The sequence below is a fragment of the Sarcophilus harrisii genome, chromosome 4 (assembly GCF_902635505.1).
Source record: "Sarcophilus harrisii chromosome 4, mSarHar1.11, whole genome shotgun sequence".
Classification (NCBI taxonomy): Eukaryota; Metazoa; Chordata; class Mammalia; order Dasyuromorphia; family Dasyuridae; genus Sarcophilus; species Sarcophilus harrisii.
Genome location: NC_045429.1, coordinates 233,735,067 through 233,756,177, shown reverse-complemented (window position 1 = coordinate 233,756,177; position 21,111 = coordinate 233,735,067). Strand labels below are relative to the sequence as shown.

The 21,111-nt window shown below is 35.2% G+C and overlaps 1 protein-coding gene across 5 annotated transcripts in view; it reads right to left on the bottom strand.

Moving 5' to 3' along the window:
• FILIP1 (filamin A interacting protein 1) overlaps nucleotides 1-21,111 on the bottom strand; it is a 311,913-nt gene that overhangs the window by 85,624 nt on the left and 205,178 nt on the right. For all 5 annotated transcript variants that reach the window (XM_031964617.1, XM_031964616.1, XM_031964615.1 and 2 more), the window contains 2 exons: nucleotides 11,836-12,009; nucleotides 9,023-9,201 (listed from right to left, as the gene is read on the bottom strand). In XM_031964617.1, the coding sequence (XP_031820477.1) occupies nucleotides 9,023-9,201; nucleotides 11,836-12,009 (353 nt within the window). The remainder of the gene's footprint in view (nucleotides 1-9,022; nucleotides 9,202-11,835; nucleotides 12,010-21,111) is intronic.

Below are 21,111 nucleotides of genomic sequence, written 5' to 3'. Positions count from 1 at the left end.
ACTCCAGGCTGTTATGCCACAGTTCTCTTTTATTGTTCCTGACTCAGTTTCCCTAATTGTTCTGTTTCAGTTTGTAATTGTTCTGCTCAGTCTTGCAAAACCACTCCTTCTTCTTAATCAGAATATTTGATAAGGATAAAAGATCTTATATTTTAGAATTTCAGAATATCTCTCCCCATCCCAAGCTATCAGAATATCAGATACTGTCTTATCAAGATGCTTCTCCCCACCTCTGGGGTTCCTTCCCCCATTATGTCAAACCATCTCTGGTGACTCACCTGAGCCGGTCAGAGTCCCATTCCCACTCTCAGCACCCTGACTCTGTCCCTACCTCAGTCTACCCCCTGAGTCTGAGCCATATGTATATATGTCATTGAGAACTCACATTGTTTGCTGGATTCTTGGAGACAATAGTCTCATTCAGCCCTGGGACCTAACCTTAGATCCATTTGGTCCCAGTAAATCTTTCCCTTTTAAATAAATTATTAAATACTCCCTAATCTCTATTTTGCCTCAGTTTCTCCAGCATTACAAAGCCAGGCCAGGTTTCTAGTGACTGTACCACCTATTTGCATTTTAACCGTACAAAATCAGGAAATCTTATATAATATCATAAGCAAAGAGATGAATTCAGGTAGTTCTAAGTAGATTATTTCCTTTTTTTAAAAATTTAAATTTATGTATTTATTTATAATGCACATTGCTTTATGAATCATGTTGAGAGAGAAAAATCAGAACAAAAAGGAAAAAAACCATAGGAGAGAAAAAAAATAAAACAGAAAAAAGAAGTGAACATAGCATGTGTTGATTTACAGTCAATCTCCATAGTTCTTTTTCTGGACGCAGATAGCATTTTTTACCCAAAGTCTATTGGGATTGCCTTGGATTGAATGGATTATTTTCTTACATACATTAAACATCTAAAATAGAAGTAACCTTGGAGTAAGGACAATCAGTTCTATGAGTTTGGGGAAAATTGCCAGGCTTCAATTATTCATTAATTTTTGTAAATACTTGTGACCTGACTCCAAGTGAAAAGCTTTCCTCTTGGGAAGATCTAGATTGCTATAAAGTACAAAAGGTACCAGCTTATCTAGAATCTTACTTCTTACTCTTCCTTCCTTTATCCTGGTCCAGAGACCAGAAAAACAAAGAAACATACTTCCTGAGGAAAGAGACTTTTAAGAAGAAAGGGGAGACGGCTTCATAAGAAAAGAAGAATACAAAAAATGGGGAATTTTGGAAGCTCCAAGCCCCTCTACTTAGAAAGGGCCCGTCTTGTTATTCTTTTCAGGCTGGCTTTGCAGGTGATACAGGTCACAGAATTACATCACCAGAGGAGCAGCTAGGAGTCTCTGGATGCCAGGATGACTGAAACAGAGAGGAATGTATTATCACAGAACACCAAGAAACTAGCCAAATAACATTCCTTGCTGGGGGTGTTGGGATAAGGGAGAAAAAGGGGAGATAATTTTGCATGAATAGGGAAAGAAAGAGCCTGAACCAGATTCCTGCCAGCTCCTATAAGTAGATCTAATTATAACCACATACCTCACAAAAAGGTCTTAACATAGATTGTTCCCAGGGCACAGTTTTAAAAGGGCAGCACAAAGGCCTCCCTTGACCTTTGATGAAAAAAAAATGCTAAATGCTGCACTAGCTCTGGGAGCTTAGGCTAACTGCCCATGATGAGATGAGATGTACTTGTTCCCTGAAATTACAGGGAAATAAATGTTTAAATACTCAAGTTAAACTTTGGATAGTTTAGGAATGCAAGATATGGGACAGAACTAATTACATTTTATTAAGCAGCAAAGATGTGTAATGCCATTGAACAGGGATCAAGATGAAATAGATAACAAATTATAAAGTTAATTAATAATAACAATAATGAAGTAGTAGAGGAGCTTTCTAAGAAAGTCCTTTTGAATGTGGGTCTCTATATTAAAGCCCCACTCAAATAACACCTCCTCCAGGAAGCTCTCCCTGATCAGAGTAGGTGACTTCTCTCAAATTACACACAACTCCTTCTAATTATAGAGGTAATATAGTGTAGTGAACAAAGAATAGCACTCAGAATCAGGAGTTCTGGATGAAAATCCCCCTTCAGACACTTACTTCTGTATGACTTCTGGAAAGTTGCTTAATCTCTCTGGGTTTAGTTCCTGGAGTTTAGTTTTCTCATCTATAAAATGAGAGAGTGGAACTTAATGAACTCTAAGGTCCCTTCCAGCTCAAATTCATGATGCTAAAGTAAGCATTTAATACAAGTTTACTAAATTTTAATTTGCAGAGCTTTCCATCAGTGCTTTATCATCAGTATTCTCATGACCCTAAAATCTCAAAAGCAGAACCAAGTTTCTAGCAGATCCCATCGAAGTGGAAAAAATTTAAGTATATGACTAATGATGGACTCAGTCCCAAGATGATGAAGGCCTGTTATCAGAAGGCTGGTCACCAGTTGGTGAATTTTTTCTCTCTCAATAATCAGGAAAGCATCTGCATAATTCTCATCTGTCTGCTGTAAAATGAAGGGTATATAATCTTTAAGAACCGAACCGAAAGAATACCCAAGAGGAGGAAATCAGGAAATTTGAAAAGTCGTTGAAATATGTTAAGAATACTGGAGTAGGAGTAAAGGGACTTGGGATATAACCCATTTTTGTCACCTAATTTGTGATGTGACTTAGTGATATGACCTGAGGTGAATGAATAAATTAATAATTTTTTTTAAGTTAGTTTACTATATGAAAGACATAAGGACTGTTGTTGTTTGTCTTTCATTCTCAAAGGTGACCAGTGACATCTGGAGGGTGGTGTCTTCATTTGCAAATGAATTGGATTTAAGTGAGACAAAGATATGCAAAGTTATCAGCCCCGTTCTTTCCTCCAGAGTCAAGTGGCAAGTCAAGACAATTGGATGTGACTGAATGCAGTGGGCCACCTTGGCTCTTTAAATCTAGGATCTTTTTCAGGTTTTGAATAACTAGGTTTACAATTACAAACAAGGAAGATAGTGCCTCATTTCCAAGAACTGATATTCTTTTAGGGGAAAACCACATATAAGGAAGAATACTGGAAAAGAGAGGATAATAAGTTTGAAAATGTCTCTGAAATGGCATGTATACCATAACATAAGCCTGTTGAGAGAAAGGGTTGCGTTTTTTGTTGTTGTTGTTGTTTTTTTTTTTAAAGAATTTGTGTCCCCAGTACCTTGCAGAGTATCAAGTCCATAGTAGGTACTTAATAAATAGATGTTGACTGATGACTGCCAACTAGAACACTGAATGGGGCAACTAGGTGATAGTAGTGATAGAAGACTGGGGTTGAATCGGGGACAGCTGAGATCAAATTTAACCTCAGATATTTATTTACTAGCTGTATGACCCTGGACAAATCACATTCCTTTTTGCCTCAGCTTGCTCAACAGTAAAATGAGCTGGAGAAGGTAATGACAAATACTTCATTATTTTTGCCAAGAAAACTCCAAAAGAAGCCACAAAGAGTCAGACAAGACTGAAAATAACTGAACAGCAGCAAAGAATATCACTGACAAGTCCATGCAAGAATTTAAGTGTATTTCATTCAGAGAGTGAGACGCAAACCCACTAGGCAAAGACTAACTGTGGCCCTCAAATTCTTAAGGACCATTTCTCTATCAATACCAATCTTTGGCTATACATAGGAAATATTAGGCCCATGAGACTTGGTTGGGGGAAATGAGTGTTTAGAGCTCATTAGGTCTACTATCTGTGAGTATTAAAGTTGATATCAGTAATTTCATTTTAACTGTGGTAGTCTAAGTAACAGCATTGAGATTTCAGATTGATTGTCCAAAAGAGGGTCTGAAACTTTGGTCTTTTAGCTCTGTTCTCTGTTCATTTTAATCTCACTTAAGTAAAATGTATTTTAACCTTTACATGAATAAGCTTTTGTGTCATGCAAAATTTGGAAAGAATTATATCTAGGTCCCAATTAGTACTCCCCCAAAGTAGTCTCATTATTGGAATTTGCTTTTTATATTTCCATTGTGCTAGAAATGATTACCATATTTTACATAATTATAACTTCAAATAATACAAATATGAATACATAAGAACATTTCTAGAAAGTCATTATTTATACTAATTGCGACTTAAATTATAGAATCTCATTACGAAGGGAGCTGAAATATGAGAGATTTATGATTATAGTTGTTTATACCCTAGATACAAACTAGGCTGAAGCACAAAAAAGGAAAGTTTGGAAATCACAGGACCCAGGTAGGTCACATCTGCATATGTGCAAAAGGATTTAGGACTCAGAGTGGCTAATTCCTGCTTAAGTCTTTTTTTTTTTTTTTTTCTTTATTATAGCTTTTTATTTACAAGACATATGTATGGGTAATTTTTCAGCATCGACCCTTGCAAAACCTTTTGTTCCAATTTTTCCCCTCCTTCCTCCCACCCCCTTTGCCAGATGGCAGGTAGACCAATACATGTTAAATATGTTAAAGTATATGTTAAATACAATATGTGTATACATGTCCATACAGTTATTTTGCTGCATAAGAAGAATCGGACTTTGAAATGATTTACAAGTAACTTGTGAAGGAAATAAAAAATGCAGGCAGACAAAAATAGAGGGATTGGGAATGCTATGTAATGGTTTACACGCATTTCCCAGAGTTCTTTCACTGGGTATAGCTGGTTCTATTCATTATTGAACAAATGGAACTGATTTGATTCATCTCATTATTGAAGAGGGCCAAGTCCATCAGAACTGATCATCATATAGTATTGTTGTTGAAGTATATAATGATCTCCTGGTCCTGCTCATTTCGCTCAGCATTAGTTCAAGTAAGTCTCTTCAGGCCTTTCTGAAATCACCTGCTTAAGTCTTAAGAAAAGCTGCCTATCTCTGTCCCTCCTCCATAATCCATTAGCCCTTGGCACAAAAGTAAAAGTAGGGAAAAGGGAAAAATAGAGATACTTTGCACAGATAAAGTAGCTTATATATAAGGGGAGAAGAACTCATTTGTTTCACTTTTAATTATACTTATATCAAAATGTAGTAACCCATGTGCTTCTTGCCAAAATTCTTTGGAATTACAGGGGGAAGAAAAATTGGGAACAAGATATTCCAAAGGAATGAAAGAGGAAAAAAAAAAAAACACTGTTCTCATTTGGTTTATATCAGTTGACCTGGGAAGGGCAAGAATAATTTTATCTAATACAATATTGTAGAGATAGTTATGCATGGTGCATAGTGTTGTTCATGTCCAGAGACAGATGTGGGTTAAAATCCCACCTCTGGTTCTAGGGTTTACTAGCCAAGTTTCTTAACTTCTCTGTTTCTAGTAACTACTAGGCCTTATTTAGCAAATATACTTTAGTGGAGGATTTTCTGCAAACTGATTAAATAACAGCTTCTTGGAATGCTTTCAAATTGCAAGGTTATTATAAAGATAATCAAAATAATTATTATTTTAACATTAATCAACATTACTAAAATATTAATTTTATGAAATCTCTTGAGATATAGTGCAGAATAGCTGCTAAAGAATCACCCTTGGAGTCAGTAAAATGAGTTCAAGTGAAATCTCTGATCCAAATTAGTTACATGACCCTGGGGAAGCCATTTAATCCTTTGGTACCCCCAGGAAACACTCTAAGACTATAAATTGCAGAATAGTTGCTAATCTACATTTACTGAAAATGTTTCCACACCTAGTGTTTTCTATTCAATGAAATAATAGATCCAGATCAAATAAAAATTGCTTAGATGTGAACTTTAAAAAGCAGCTTGAAGGAGGGAACAGAGAAGCTGCTTTCATCCAGTGACAGTAAAAGTGAAAGGGCTATTAACTAGGAACAGCTCAATCTTTGAGGACCCATTTAGTAACCACCGGGGGTATTGCAACCTATTAGAATGTTAAACATCAACAGATGGGCAGGTGCTGGAAAGAAGAGCTCAAGCAGACCACCACCTGCTGGCAGACTCAGACTCTGCATCACTCCCGATTCCTTATTTGTATTTTAAACCACGTGACAGTTGTCTCCCAGTATATTTCAGAATTAAGCCAAGAATCACCTTAACAAGAAATGAAATCTTCTCTTCAACTTCCACCCACTGCTCTCAGTTCTTGGAAAAGAAGAACATGTCAAATCCCTCTTCAATATGACAGGCCTTCAAAAAACTTGAAAACAGCTATCACACCTTCCTTAATTCTCTACTTTAGTTTATCCATTCTCAATTCCTTCAGTATATCTTCATCATCTTGATCATATTTCTTTGAAGTTATGCTTTTTTCCTACCTTTTCTGCAAACACAAATCAATTTTCTCTTCCTATCACTAAATTTCATCTTATTAAAAATGGCACATTTTCCCAGCTTTTCAGGATATTTTTGTGTCCTAATTCAATTTAATTGATAAATATGCCAATCTAAGTCAATAATAAATTTTTAAAACAGAATAGGGCTAATATGGGGTACTCAACTAGAGACTTTCTTCTATTAATCTATTAATCATTACTCTTCTTTCGGTTTATGGCTTGAATTGTGTTTACTTAACCAATTCTGAACCCAATTCACCTTATCATCATCTTGCTCATATTTCTCCATCATGCCCACAAATATCTCATAAGAAACTTTACAAGTTCCTTTGCTGAAGTCGAGGTTTGATATATCCATTCTCTGGATTTTTCAGTCAGATAACCATGTCAAAAAAAGGAAATGAGATTTGCCAGTCAAGGCTGACCTACCCACCTTTAAAAAAAAAAAAAAAAAAGCCTTCAATGTCTATTATGCCTAATGCCCATTTTTCAATCTTTAGGGAGAAGATACTAAAAAAAAGGCTTAACTTTAACTCCCAGATCTTCTACCAACTAGCCTTGTAATGGTGGTCAGGTCATTTATTTGTAAGCCTCAATTCCTTCATCTGTAAACAGAAAATGTTATATATGAACTACCTGACTTATAATATTTAGAGCTGGAAGAAACCCTAAAGAAAATGTATTGTATAGCCTAATCTTGATAAACCCATTCTGGTGCTCACTAATCACTTTTGCCTTTCAAAATGCTCAGAAACCATCCCCTTAAATGTCCATCAAATGGAGACTATTTGAACAAGTTATGATATATGATTGTGATAGAATATTATTTTGTAAGGAATGATGAAGGGAAAGGTTTCAAAAAAATTTGAGAAGACTTATTTGATTTGATACAAAATAAGTAGAACCAGAACACTATATACACAGTAACAGCAATAGTATAAAAGTAATTTACTGTGAGAGACTTGGCTACTCTTATCATTACAATGATCCATGATAATGCCAAAAGACTCTTGCTAAAAAGTGCCATTTCCAGAGAGAAAACTAATGAATACTGATTGCAGATTGAAGCATATTTTTCCACTTTATTTCTCTTGCACTTTTTTCTTGCAACATAACTAATGTGGAAATATGTTTTTGATGATTTCATATGTACACTGAATATTATATTTCTTGCCTTCTCAAAGAGTGAAAGGATATAGTGAGAGAGAATTTGGATCTGAAAATAATTTTTTTTTCTTAAATCCACTTAATAGTTCTGTTTAAAACTAGGTCAGGAATTGAAGTCAAATTAATTTGCCTATAATTTGAAAACTCCATCTTCTTTTTGTATGTGTGTCAAAAACAATATTTGCCCATCTCTAATCCTGCCCCAGATCAATTTTTTAAAAATCACAATCAGCGATGCAGCTATCATGTTTGTCAATTTTTTCTCTGCCTTCACATGTCACTTACCCAAGTCTGATGATTTTAATGGGAAAAGCAAAGGTGGATTCTTGCTACTTTCATATCTTGTAAGCTTATGTGGTGTAGAAAAAAGTAGAAATTGTTAACTTAAAGTCCATTGGTAGATTTTAGGGAAACCATGAATTTAGATGGGAAACAAAAATTAGACATTTATTTTCACTAATTCCTAAGTGAAATTTATCTCAATAATGAATGTAGGCAACAAAATCATCATTGTGTTAGAAATGTCATTGTCTTTGTCATTAACAGAAATTTCAGGTATTTTCATAACACAAAACAGTTTTTACAAATAACTCAAAATTCCCTTCATGCTCATTATGATTTCAAAAATATTTTAGTTATTAGATGTTCTGTTCAATATATAACATTTTAAACTTGTTTTTATATGTTGAGAATTATATTTCAATATAAATGACTTCCTTTGTATTTTACTTTATTTAAAAAAAAAGTGTTATTCTGAGAAATGATCTATAGGCTTCATTGAATTGTCAAAGGAGTCCTTGACACATGCCCCCCAAAGTAAGAACTTCTCATGTTATAGGCAACTGCTTCAAATGAGGTCAAGATAGAAATCTTCACTACTTCTTGGAGAATACCTGCTAGTAATGGAAATAAAGGTCAAGAACTTCCATGAGTTTAACAAATTGTGGAAAATTAAGTGGGTAGTTTTGATTCAGGATCACAATTAAATACTTTCTATTCAGTGAAGTAATAAGTTGCCATGTTGCCTTGATTGTCCTTAGGAAGCAATAGAGTCCTTCTAAAGTTTTTAAAGAAACAATTTCTCAATAAATTTAAGATAATGCTATTTTCACTCATTAGATTTCTATGCATAGAAGAAGAAAAAAATATCATTTCAACTGATATATAATAAATTCAAAAGCCTTAAAAATCTAACTCAAATTGATGTCCTCTAAGGGTCTTTTCTAACCATATAATTTTTTATCACTATCTTTGTGGATAGTTTGTATTGGCAGGGCATTTCCCCAACTATACATATAACACATAATCATCACTGAAATAGACCTCTCCTTATTCCAGGGGAGGCAGTAGTTTACACTCATGTCCTATGATTACAAGTGCCTTTGGGAGGGATAGTGTCCATATATAGAAGGAACCAACAGGTAAAAGTAGCATTAAAGTGACTTACTAAAATTGCCATTCAAAAACTATTTGATTCCACATTTTTCAGAACCTTAGAAATGGATCCAATTGTCATGTGAGAAAGGGGGACAAAGAGTTACCTTTCACGTTCCTGCTCCAGGAGGTTGGTGAAGTCATCACTTTTGTTCATGTAATCTGTATGCTTGTGCTTCTCGTTTTCTAGCTCATAAACAGTGCGCCTGTGGCACTTTTCTGCTAATAGAAGCTGTTCCAACATGCGCCGATAAGTTTCTCTTTGTTTTTCTTCAAGCCTGTCCAGCTGAGTAGGCAAAGGAGTGGAAGATCTTAATGTTTGTATTTCTCAAATAATTAAGTTAAGAAAAAGTAAACTCAAGAATTTTTGTCTTTCTTCTCCTAAATCATCATTTATTCAATCTCCATTGGAATTCTATGAGTTTTTAAGTTCTTCATCTTACAGATGAATAAACTGAGAAGTATATTGAATAGGACTTGCCCAAGTTCAGGTAGTAAATGTCAGAGCCAAGAATAAAATCTAAGCCATAGGAAACACTTATATTATGAATTAAATCCCTCATGTAGAAATACCAACAGCTCTCTGTAGTCAAGACACATTCCACATATAAGAAACTTTCTCCAATATATTGTCTCCTCATCCTTTTTAAAATATATACTGTTTTTCAGCATTTTTTATAACAGGATCTAAAAGCCAAGGATTCCACAATATACCTAGGAAAAACACTCAGGCCCAGTTTTTTCATTTAAAAATTCGACTATCTTGCAGGAGAATCATTGCTAGGATTACTGTTGATATTTAGCAAAATTAAAATAAAAAAACAAGAATAAATATTTAGTAAGGTTTTACAAGATGAAACATCCTTGAAGATGTGCAAAGTTGTCTAGAAAAAGAAGGGGAAATAGGTCATAGTACAATAATTCCCATTTATAAAACACTTGGTTTTATAATGTTTTTAAAAAACATAATCTACTTTGATCTTTATAATACTTCTGTAAAGTAGAAACTATAGAGTTATTGTTACCTGATTTTATAGATGGGGAAATTGAGACTCAGAGTCTAAGTGATTTCCCCATTGATTATATCCTGTTATAATCGGCTATACTCTATTTCTACATGAGGGATTTAATTCATCTATGAAAGTATTTCCTATGGCTTAGGACTTTAGAAAGGGCTTCTAAAGGAGACTCTGAAATATCATTTTAGAATTCCTTTTAAAAAGTAGGAGAAATAAGTCATTTTTTCTTTAATAATTTAAATTGTGGGCTTATCTAAAGGCAAGGACTAGGTCCTTTTAAGATCAATGTTTCTGTGACTGTCTTTTTCTGCTGAAATAACATTATATAACATTTATTTCATATACCTAATTTCGTAAGATTCATTATAAGAAGCATCGTGAAGTATAATTTTTTAAAAATCCTTCTGGATGGTCACAATTTAGGTTAGCCCATGGAATCCTTGAAAATTGAATATCTATTCAAATGTGTTTCATTTTTTAAATTAAATGATCACAATTCTTTAAACAAGTAGCACTGAGCATTTTTTCCTTAATTATAGCAGTTTAAAATTATGAGATTATCAGCCAATAATTACATTATAAAACCTCTCTTTTTTCTCTCTCAACTGCCATACTGACAACCTAGATTTACCCTAGATCATAGATTAAATTAGAGGGCTACCTCTTACTTGTTATATCTTTTATAAGAGGCAGCATGTAGTAGAACAGTGTCCTTAAAGTCAGGAAGATTTGTGTTCCAGTTTGCACCTAAAACCTATTGGCTATGTGTCCCTAGGCACGTCATCTCCAGCAATTTTCCTAATCTGCAAAGATAATATCTGTCTTCATTGAATCAGGGAGTTTCCTTAGCACCAGCTCCTTATTTTGATTAAATCAAAAATTTGGGCAAAAAAAAGTCTATATATTTTTCAATTCCCTTCCCTAAATTAACATCTCAGAAATCTCTTTGACTTGTTACTTAATTCTTCACTATTTAACTCAGGTCTAAAGTTCATGGTAAGAACTCACCACCAAGAGATAATAATGTCTTCTAAATTGTTCTATTGGAAATAATAGATTAAAGCCCTGAGACATCTCTTTTTAACTTAAAGGCCTTGGATTTTGTTTTAATCATACAGGTTTCCATCTTTTTTAACAATTCACAATCAGACTCTACTAATGACAGAAATGCTACAGAAGACAATGACATAGAAACGTTGAAACCACCTTACCCAAATGATAAAGTTCATAAAAATGTTTTTCTGCTAATTCAATGACAGTCAGGTAAACTCAACACTAAAACTGACCAGCACTTAGCACTTTATTTTTATCCCCATCATCACTTGTGTAGGAGGAGTAACAGACTACATGAAACTAAGGAATCTAGCCCAGATATAATAATCCCATGGAAAGGAAATCTCAAAGGAAAGTGGGGAAGGGGAAGATTGTCATTTTGAAATCTTCCTCAAATCCTTGTAATAAAATTGGATTTTATTTTCCAAAAATGATGTTACCTTAATCTTGTATTATTTATTTATTTTTTGATCTCACTTGTGATTTCATCAGTGTAGCTTCGGGTTAGGAACTCACTTTACAAATTCAGATCAGTACATGTTCTGACTCTCTTTGTTTTGGAGAGTTGACTAAATGACTTCCTAGTGCCACAAAGCAAGGATGCTATTTGAACTCAATTTCTTCAGAATTCTGGAACTTGCTCTCTATCCACTCTACATGCTCCCACTCAATTCTTTACTAAGAAATTAAATTAAGAATGTTTGACTTGTATATTTTTAACTAAAATCTGTAAAAAGAAATTTAAAAATTACCCACTCTCATAATGCCATCCCAGATGACTCTGCATGTCTACCACCACCACCACCATCACCACTCATCATCATCATCATCATCATCATCATCATTACCTCTGAAATTGGTTTCTCATACACATCTTCTCCTATGGACTTTTCCTGGGCTAGGATGGCATCTCTGTGCAGAATCCGAAGGACATTCTCTGGTGCTGCAGATCCATAATGAGCCTCTAAAACTTCAGGTTTGGTTTTTTCTGTCTTCAGCATGTGGATCACATCTTCCCTGGCCTGTGTATTAAAGGGAAGTATACTTAGCAAGGTAGCAACCTGGATTACACTCAAAACTTTCTAAAGAGACACTGCTTATCATATCAGTCTTCATTGCATCTGGGTGTTTGGAAAATTCACTGAGCATTGCTCTCTCTCATTTTACCATGAATTCTGATAGATGTTTGCCAAAAGAAGATTAACAAGCAGATATTCCACATTAGGTTGCTAGGAAGCATTCAAGCATAAGAGCATCTGTGCTAATATTAAACTGCGCAGAAATTGCTTTTGTCTGGGAGATGATAAATCAAGGAGGGGGTGGGACTCGTCCTGCAACAATTATCCAGTTTTAGTGTATTTTGAGGTCAATGGACAAACTATAGTTTTCTATTTATATTCTCAACACAGTGTTTGAAAGCTGATACTGAAAATCCTCCAGTCAGCCATTCCTCTACTCTTTGCTTTAATTCCATTTGGAATTAGTTCAGTTTGCTACAACTTCCTTTCAGATTAGCAATTTCCCATTTCCCTCAGATGATTCATTTTGCCACTGAAACATGAGTGGAAATATGCATAGTACATAATATGAGGCCCTTTTGAGTTTCATACAAATAGTGAAATGTAAGGGTTAGATGGGCAGATAGGTGACACAGTAGATTGAGTGTCAGGTCTGGAGTCAAGAAGATTTGAGTTCAAATCCAGTCTCAAATATTCACTGTGTGACCCTAGGTCAGTGCCTTAATTTTGTTCGCCTCAGTTTCCCATCTGTAAAAATGAGCTGGGAATAGCAAACCACTCCAGTATCTTTACCAAAGAAATTCCAAAAAGGGATCATAAAGAATCAGTTGGATACAACTGAAAATGATTAAAACAAACAATAATAGTTGAACTCTCCTATGTATTATTTTCCCTCACTAAAATCAGAGTTCCTTGAGAATAAGGATTGTTTCAATTGTTGAGCTTTGGATAGGATGGGAGAGGAGCAGCTAAGTGGTAGGATGGATAGAGTGTCAGATCTGGAGTCCAGGCAACCTGAGTTCAAATCTGGCCTCAAGCACTTATTAACTGTTTGACCCATGGCAAGTCACTTCACCCTCTTTGCCTGTTTCCACATATGTAAAATGAGTTGGAGAAGTAAATGGCAAACTGCTTTAATATCTTTGTCAAGAAAACCCCAAATGGGTTCACAAAGAGTAAGAGGTGACTGAAATGACTGAACTGAATCCAACAAAAAGGTTGGATGTTTGGCACAGATACTTTTTAATCTGTTAGATAAACAAACAAGTCTGTTAATAAAGCTTTTTTAGGGAAAAAAAAGAGATTCCTTGGAGATTTTTCCTATTTCCTGGAAATTTCTGGTCCAGAGCAACACTCTTATCTCCCAATGGCAAGTGACCATGATTAGAGGTTATTGGGTAAAATTAGGTTATGGGGACTGCAGACAATGACTGGGAAAAATAAGAAATTAGTGACCACAGCTCAACATATAGCACTTTTATTATTTTTTAATAATAGCTTTTTATTTTCAAAATATATGCAAGTTTTTGGCATTCACCCGTGTAAAACCTTGTGTTCCAAATTTTTCTCCCTCCCTTATATTGTACTTTTATGATCAGCTCAACATGCTGCCCTTTTATGATCGGTTGAGAAATTCCTAGAGTGAATAGATCTACAACATCAAGACTCCTCCAGAGTCACTAATTATATTTTACACATTATAAGAAATTTCCCCCAAAATTTTGACTCCAATTCCCTCCTTCAAATATGTGTACTTTCCAACATGTTTTCTAGGGATTCATGTGAAGGATCACAAAATATTTTTGCAGTTTCCCCTAAGTGACTGGGTACTTAGCCAATGACCTTAGAAAATCATTTCTCATCTATAAACTCAATTATCTCAAAGGAAAATGATGAGGTCTACTGGCTGTCTTCTCACACAATTTGCTGAATTCTTACTGGATATTTTGTAAAAACTTTAAGATTTATAGCTTTTGTGCAATGGTGACTAAGGCCAACATGACAAAAAGCTGAAATATTTCTTTTAAGTATTTTGTTATGGGTCCTAACATGTAGATATCTTGTTACATGAACATAACAACTCTGAAGCCACTGTCAATAGAGAATGTATTATGTATGAGCTGCTTTCCCTGTCAGATTGTAGGTCTGAACCATCCTTACTCATTCCCTCTCTATATAGCTAATGACATACATTTCATACAATCATTGAAATTTGGAGCTGGTATGATCATAGAATCATAGATGAAGAACTGGGAAGGGATTTCAGAGATCATCTGATCCAACCTTCTCATTTTACAAATAAGGAAACTGGAGACTGCAGAGCTTAGGTGCCAAGATTATGAAGGTAGTAAAGGTCCGTGATTGGAAATCAGGTCTCTAGACCTAGTGCAAGAGACTTTAAGACAGCATCTAGTTCAACATCTTCATTTTGCATATAAGGAAACATGGACCTGAAGAAATGTAATGACTTGCCCAAACTCAAATAGCCAGTAAAAGACAGAGAGGATTCAAACTCAGGGCTTCTGATCCTAAATTATGTGTTTTTTTAATTACTCCATGCTTCACTACTGAGAAACAGGAAGGAAATATGCATTTATATAATACCTACTATGTGCCAGGAATTGTCCTAAGTCTTTTTTAAATTATTGGGGCAGCTAGATAATGCAGTAGATAGAGCACCAGCCTTGGAGTCAGGAGGACCTGAGTTCAAGGCTGGCCACAGACACTTGACACATTTGAACTATGTATGTATGGCAAGTCAAATAACTCTTATTGCAAGGGGGTTAAAAAAAAAAAAAAAAAAAAAAGGAAAAAATTATCTCATTTGATGCTCACAACAACCATGAAAGGTAGATGCTATTATTGTTCCCATTTTACAGTTGAAGAAATTGAGGAATAGATGAAATATAATATTAGTAAGAAAAATTCTAACACCTAAAGGAACTGGGATAGACCTCCAGTAGAGGGTCACCTTTCACCTAAGGTTTAAAAGAAGATGGAGATGCTAAAAGTTGAAAGTAAAGACAGAAATCATTCCAGGAATGATAGTGCAAAAGCATAGAGATAGGAAATGTAATGACGTGTGAGGAATAGCAAAGAGGCTATTTGGCAGGATTGAAGAATTCATGTAGAAAATTAAAGTGTAAAGAAAACTGGAAAGACCTGCATTTTAATGTCATTTCAGACACTAACTATATAAGTTGAATGGGCAAGTCATTTAGGGGCAGCTAGGTTATGCAGGTTGAAGTAGCTAGGATGGAATCAGAAAAACTCCAGTTCAAATATGGCCACAGATACTTATTAGTTGTATAATCCTGGGTAAGTCATTTAAACTTGATCTGCCTCAGCTTCCTTAACTATGAAATGGGTATAATAACATCATCTCAATAGAGGTATTGAGAGGACTAACTGAGATGTTTGTAATATACTTAGCACAGTGCCTGGCATATAGTAGTCACTTAATTTTTTTTTAAGTTCTTTACCTTCTCTGACAGTCACGCTTCCTCAACAGTAAAACTGAGATAATAATGCATGCAAATTTCTGTGCAAACTTTGAGGTACTATATAAATATGAGCTATTATGATTCTTATTCTTATTATTATTCTTTTCACAATATAGACCTTCCTGAGCACTGTTATCATCAATTTCATTAGCCTTACCAATAGTTCTTCTTGAAGAAGGGGTAGACAGAAGACAAAAGTTGCATTCTATCTGGGATTGATGGCATCCTTGATCATGTGACTTTTTTAAAAATTTATTATTATAGCTTTTTATTTACAAGATATATGCATGGGCAATTTTTCAGCATTGACCCTTGCAAATCCTTCTGTTCCAACTTTTCCCCTCCTTCCCAACACTCCCTCCCCCAGATGGCAGATAGACCAATACATGTTAAATATGTTAAAGTATATGTTAAATACAATATATGTACACATATCTATACAGTTATTTTGCTGCACAAGAAAAATCGGACTTAGAAATAAAGTAAAAATAACCTGAGAAAGAAATAAAAAATGCAAGCGGACAAAAACAGAGGGAGTGGAAATGCTATGTTGTAGTTCACACTCATTTCCCAAAGTTCTTTAGCTGGGTGTAGCTGGTTTTCTTCATTATTGAACAAATGGAAGTGATTTGGTTCATCTCATTGTAGGAGAGCCACATCCATCAGAACTGATTATCATATAGTATTGTTGTTGAAGTATATAATGATCTCCTGGTCCTGCTCATTTCACTCAGCATCAGTTCATGTAAGTCTCTCCAGGCATTTCTGAAATCATTCTGCTGGTCATTTCTTACAGAACAATAATATTCCATAACATTCATATACCACAACTTATTCTCCAATTGAAGAGCATCCATTCAATTTCCAGTTTCTAACCACTACAAAAAGGGCTGCCACAAACATTTTTGCACATAAAGTCCCTTTCCCTTCTTTAGTATCTCTTTGGGATATAAGCCCAATAGTAACATTGCTAGATCAAAGGGTATGTACAGTTTGATAACTTTTTGAGCATAGTTCCAAATTGCCCTCCAGAATGATTGGATTCGTTCACAATTCCACCAACAATGCATCAGTGTCCCAGTTTTCCCACATCCTCTCCAACATTCAGCATTATCTTTTCCTGTCATCGTAGCCAATCTCAGAGGTGTGTAGTAGTATCTCAGAGTTGTCTTAATTTGCATTTCTCTGATTAATAATGATTTGGAGCATCTTTTCATATGGCTAGAAATAGTTTCCATTTCTTCATCCAAAAATTGTTCATATCCTTTGACCATTTATCAATTGGAGAATGGTTTGATTTCTTATAAATTAGAACCAATTCTCTATATATTTTGGAAATGAGGCCTTTATCAGAACCTTTGACTGTAAAAATGTTTTCCCAGTTTATTGCTTCCCTTCTAATCTTTTTTTTAATTTTTAATTTTTTAATTTTTCATTATATTTTTATTGATAGAACATATGCTTGGGTAATTTTTTACAGTATTATCCCTTGCACTCACTTCTGTTCCGACTTTTCCCTTCCCTCCTTCCACCTCCTCCCCTAGATGGCAGGCAGTCTTATACATGTTAAATATGTTATAGTATATTCTAGATACAATATATGTGTACAGAACCGAACAGTTCTTTTGTTGCACAGGGAGAATTGGATTTAGAAGGTAAAAATAGCCTGGGAAGGAAAACAAAAATGCAAACAGTTTACACTCATTTCCCAGTGTTCCTTCTCTGGGTGTAGCTGCTTCTGTCCATCATTGATCAATCGGAACTGAGTTAGATCTTCTCTTTGTTGAAGATATCCACTTCCATCAGAATACACCCTCATATAGTATTGTAGTTGAAGTATATAATGATCTCCTGGTTCTGCTCATTTCACTCAGCATCAGTTTATGTAAGTCTCTCCAAAACCTCTTTGTATTCATCCTGCTGGTCATTTCTTACAGAACAAAAATATTTCATAATATTCATATACCACAATTTACCCAACCATTCTCCAATTGATGGGCATCCATTCACTTTCCAGCTTCTAGCCACTAAAACAGGGCCGCTACAAACATTTTGGCACATACAGGTCCCTTCCCCTTCTTTAGTATTTCTTTGGGATATAAGCCCAGTAGTAGCTGGATCAAAGGGTATGCACAGTTTCATAACTTTTTGGGCATAGTTCCAGATTGCTCTCCAGAATCGTTGGATTCATTCACAACTCCAACAACAATGCATCAATGTCCCAGTTTTCCCGCATCCCCTCCAAATTCATCATTATTTTTTCCTGTCATCTTAGCCAATCTGACAGGTGTGTAGTGGTATCTCAGAATTGTCTTAATTTGCATTTCTCTGATCAATAGTGATTTCCCTTCTAATCTTGTCTGCATTGTTTTGTTTGTATAAAAGTTTTTTTAATTTGATATAATCAAAATTTTCTATTTTGTGATCAATAATGATCTCTAGTTCTTCTTTGGTCACATATTGATCTTGTGACTTTTCAACCATTATTATTTCATGACACTCCCACCTTCAGTTCTCATCAGCATCAATTTACTTCCTAAACTCTTACAATCTGATCCCACCACTCTACTGAAAGTGTTTTCAGTATTGCAAGTGATCCAAGGAACTTTTATCCATCATCTTGGATTCTTTTAACCTTTGATAATACTGATGACCCCTTCATCCTGGACATAATCTTGTTGATTTCCATAGTTCTTCTCTTTCCCATTTTTCTTTCTGCCTCTGTAACCATTCTTTTGAAATTTGGTTTATTGATTCATAATTCATTTCCCTTAATATGATCACAAGGAAGCTGGATGGTCAATGAATAGAGTACTGGACCTGGAGTTAGGAATACCTAAGTTCAAATCTGGCATCAATCAACTTCTAGATGTGTGATATTGGGCAAGTCATTTAGTTCTGTTTGCCTTAATTCACTGGAGAAGGAAATGGGAAACCACTCCAATAAAATGTAATGAACAACATAGGCATTTCATGGTCCACAAGGTCACAAAGAATCGGACACTACTGAACAACAACTCCTATCAGAGGAGATAAAGTGACACATGTCCATCCTCTTCATCTTGACCTCATTCACTAGGATTCCATTTCCACATTAATGAATGTTGAGATTCATTTACCTGACCATAATTTTTTTTCATTCCATTTTTCACTCTGCCTCTATGATTCCCCAAGCTGGTTTTTCATTCTCACCATGATTCCTAATCTTTCCATCCTTTACCCTTTTCCTGGGCTTCATCATGACATTGGGTACACTATCTTTCCTTATGTCAATCCTGTAGTGAATCATATCAACTCTGTAATATTCTCTACATTAAAGTCCTTTGCCCTCTTATTCTGTTAATGATCATGCCTTGCTGAGTCCTATTCACTGGAGAAAAATCCCCAATTGGGCTGAACCCATTGAGTCACTTTATACCACTTAATTTTACTACTGTTTACTCAGACTATTGTAATAGCTTTGCCAGTCTCTTATCTCTCCAATCTCTCCCCATCAGAAATACCCAAATAATCTTCATAAATCATAGATTTGATCATGCCACTCTTTTGCTTAATCCTTCAGTGCTCTCTCTTGTCTCAAGGATAAAATGCAAACTCATCAGTCTGACTTTAAGTTTCTCTACAACTTGATGATTCTTATGCCATCTGGTGGTTAAAACTTCCATTTGAAATCATTAAAGTTAAGTCTCTCATTTTACAGATAAAGATCCTGAAATCTGGAAAAAAGATTTTTATATTATTAATAGTATACCCCTAAATGGAAGCTGGGCTTATAACTCAGAAAAGAAAAGGCAATAAGATGGCACAGAGGACAAAGTACTAGGTCTGGAGTCAGGAAGATCTGAATTCAAATTTGCCTTCAGATACTTATTAGCTGAGTGACTCTTGGCAAGCCACTTTCCTTTGTTTGCTTCAATTTCCCCATCTATAAAAATGAGCTGAAGAGGAAATGGCAAGCCATTCTAGTATCTTTGCCAAGAAAACCTCGACTGGGGTCATGAAGAATTGGACATGACTGAAACAACTGACCAACAACAGAAGATTATAGAATAGGGATTAGACCTGTGGTTTCATTGGCATAAAAAACTACTTTATAAAAGCAGGTCAGCACTTGCTGTGCAATGTATCTTAGAGAGTTTCCTTGGATGCTAAGAGGTTGACTTGATCTAGGTCATATAACATTAAGTGTTGGTATCAGGACTTGAACCCAGATCTCTGCTGGCTCTGATGTGAGTTCTCTGCCATACCACACAATCTGTCTTCCTCTTTAGCATTTAAGCATCTTTTGTGATTTGAGGAGTCTTCTCACTTTCTTATTAATGAATGGGCTCATCTGTAGTCCCTACAATTTTAGCACAAAAGAGGAAGTAAACCCCAAATTGCATAGACAGTTAAATATCAGTTATATATTTCTATTTTTATTCTTGTCTCACTCTCTAAGCTTAAACTCTTATAAACACCTCGGACGCACATCTGCCAACAGAGCTATAGTTGAAATGACCATATATTTCCTTTGAGTTGCCAATGCCTGCCTACTAATGCCAGTCCCTGAATAAACTTAGAATATTGAACCCAAGGGAGTGTAAGAATTATAGATTTTTTCCCTCACCTTGTACATATTCTAGATTTGTTACATTTTGTCTAGACAGCCAAAGGAAACTTTCACATAAGGATCATTTCTTTGCTGTATTTTTTCTTTGTGACATTCTGAAAAAGAGCTTCTACTTGGTGAGAGCCAGGGAAATTGCACGTGTCTCAAGTGTATTACTGTAACATATAATGCAGTAGGTGATATTTAAAGTTCATGCTAACTGGACCAGGATTATATGTCCTAATACCCAAATATTTTTATAATATGGGTCAAAAACATTTGGCAGGGATTGGGCTCAGATAGAGGATAGAAGAAAAATGAATAGTGTTCATTGTTGGGGGAAGTAGTAAAAGGATACAAAGGGATTAGAAGAAGGGTGCTGTGGTGAAGAGATCCTAGGAATGGCAACTCAGAAGGTGATTGTGACACATGCTTTCTTCAAGATGAGAGATGATTGTTATTTTGAGGGAAGTATACCACTCTCATGACAGCACCCGGGGCAAAGTCTCATCCACTCTCTGCTAGTTGTTTCTCTGAGTTTCAAATATGAAAGAAATTGGATCAAGCCTTCCAGTGATTGGATAGGTGGATGTTAAAATAAAATTTTAATCCCTTTTTCAGGCTATCCGATACTTCATTGCTATGTCATTCCCAGCATGGGTAGCACTAATGTCAGCCAGATAAGAAGTTTTATAAGATGATAGATTTTTTTCTAACAACTAACTTCTAAGATTGTTTATGTTCATAACCAATTTAGATAAATACTTTCCTCACATCTTTTACTATTTTTTGTTTTTTTTAAAGAATGTAATGAAATAATAACACTCTAAGTGGGCCAAACTAGGGTCATCCTGCCTATTAATCTGTTTCTTACAGAGGCAATTAGGATTGAATTATATAAAGGTATGGCTGATCTCTTTCACACTGTCATTCAAGATAAAAGGCACACTGCCTTCCTTTCTACCTGCCCTGTTCCCTTTCCCACACATCATATTTGTTCTTAATAATTCA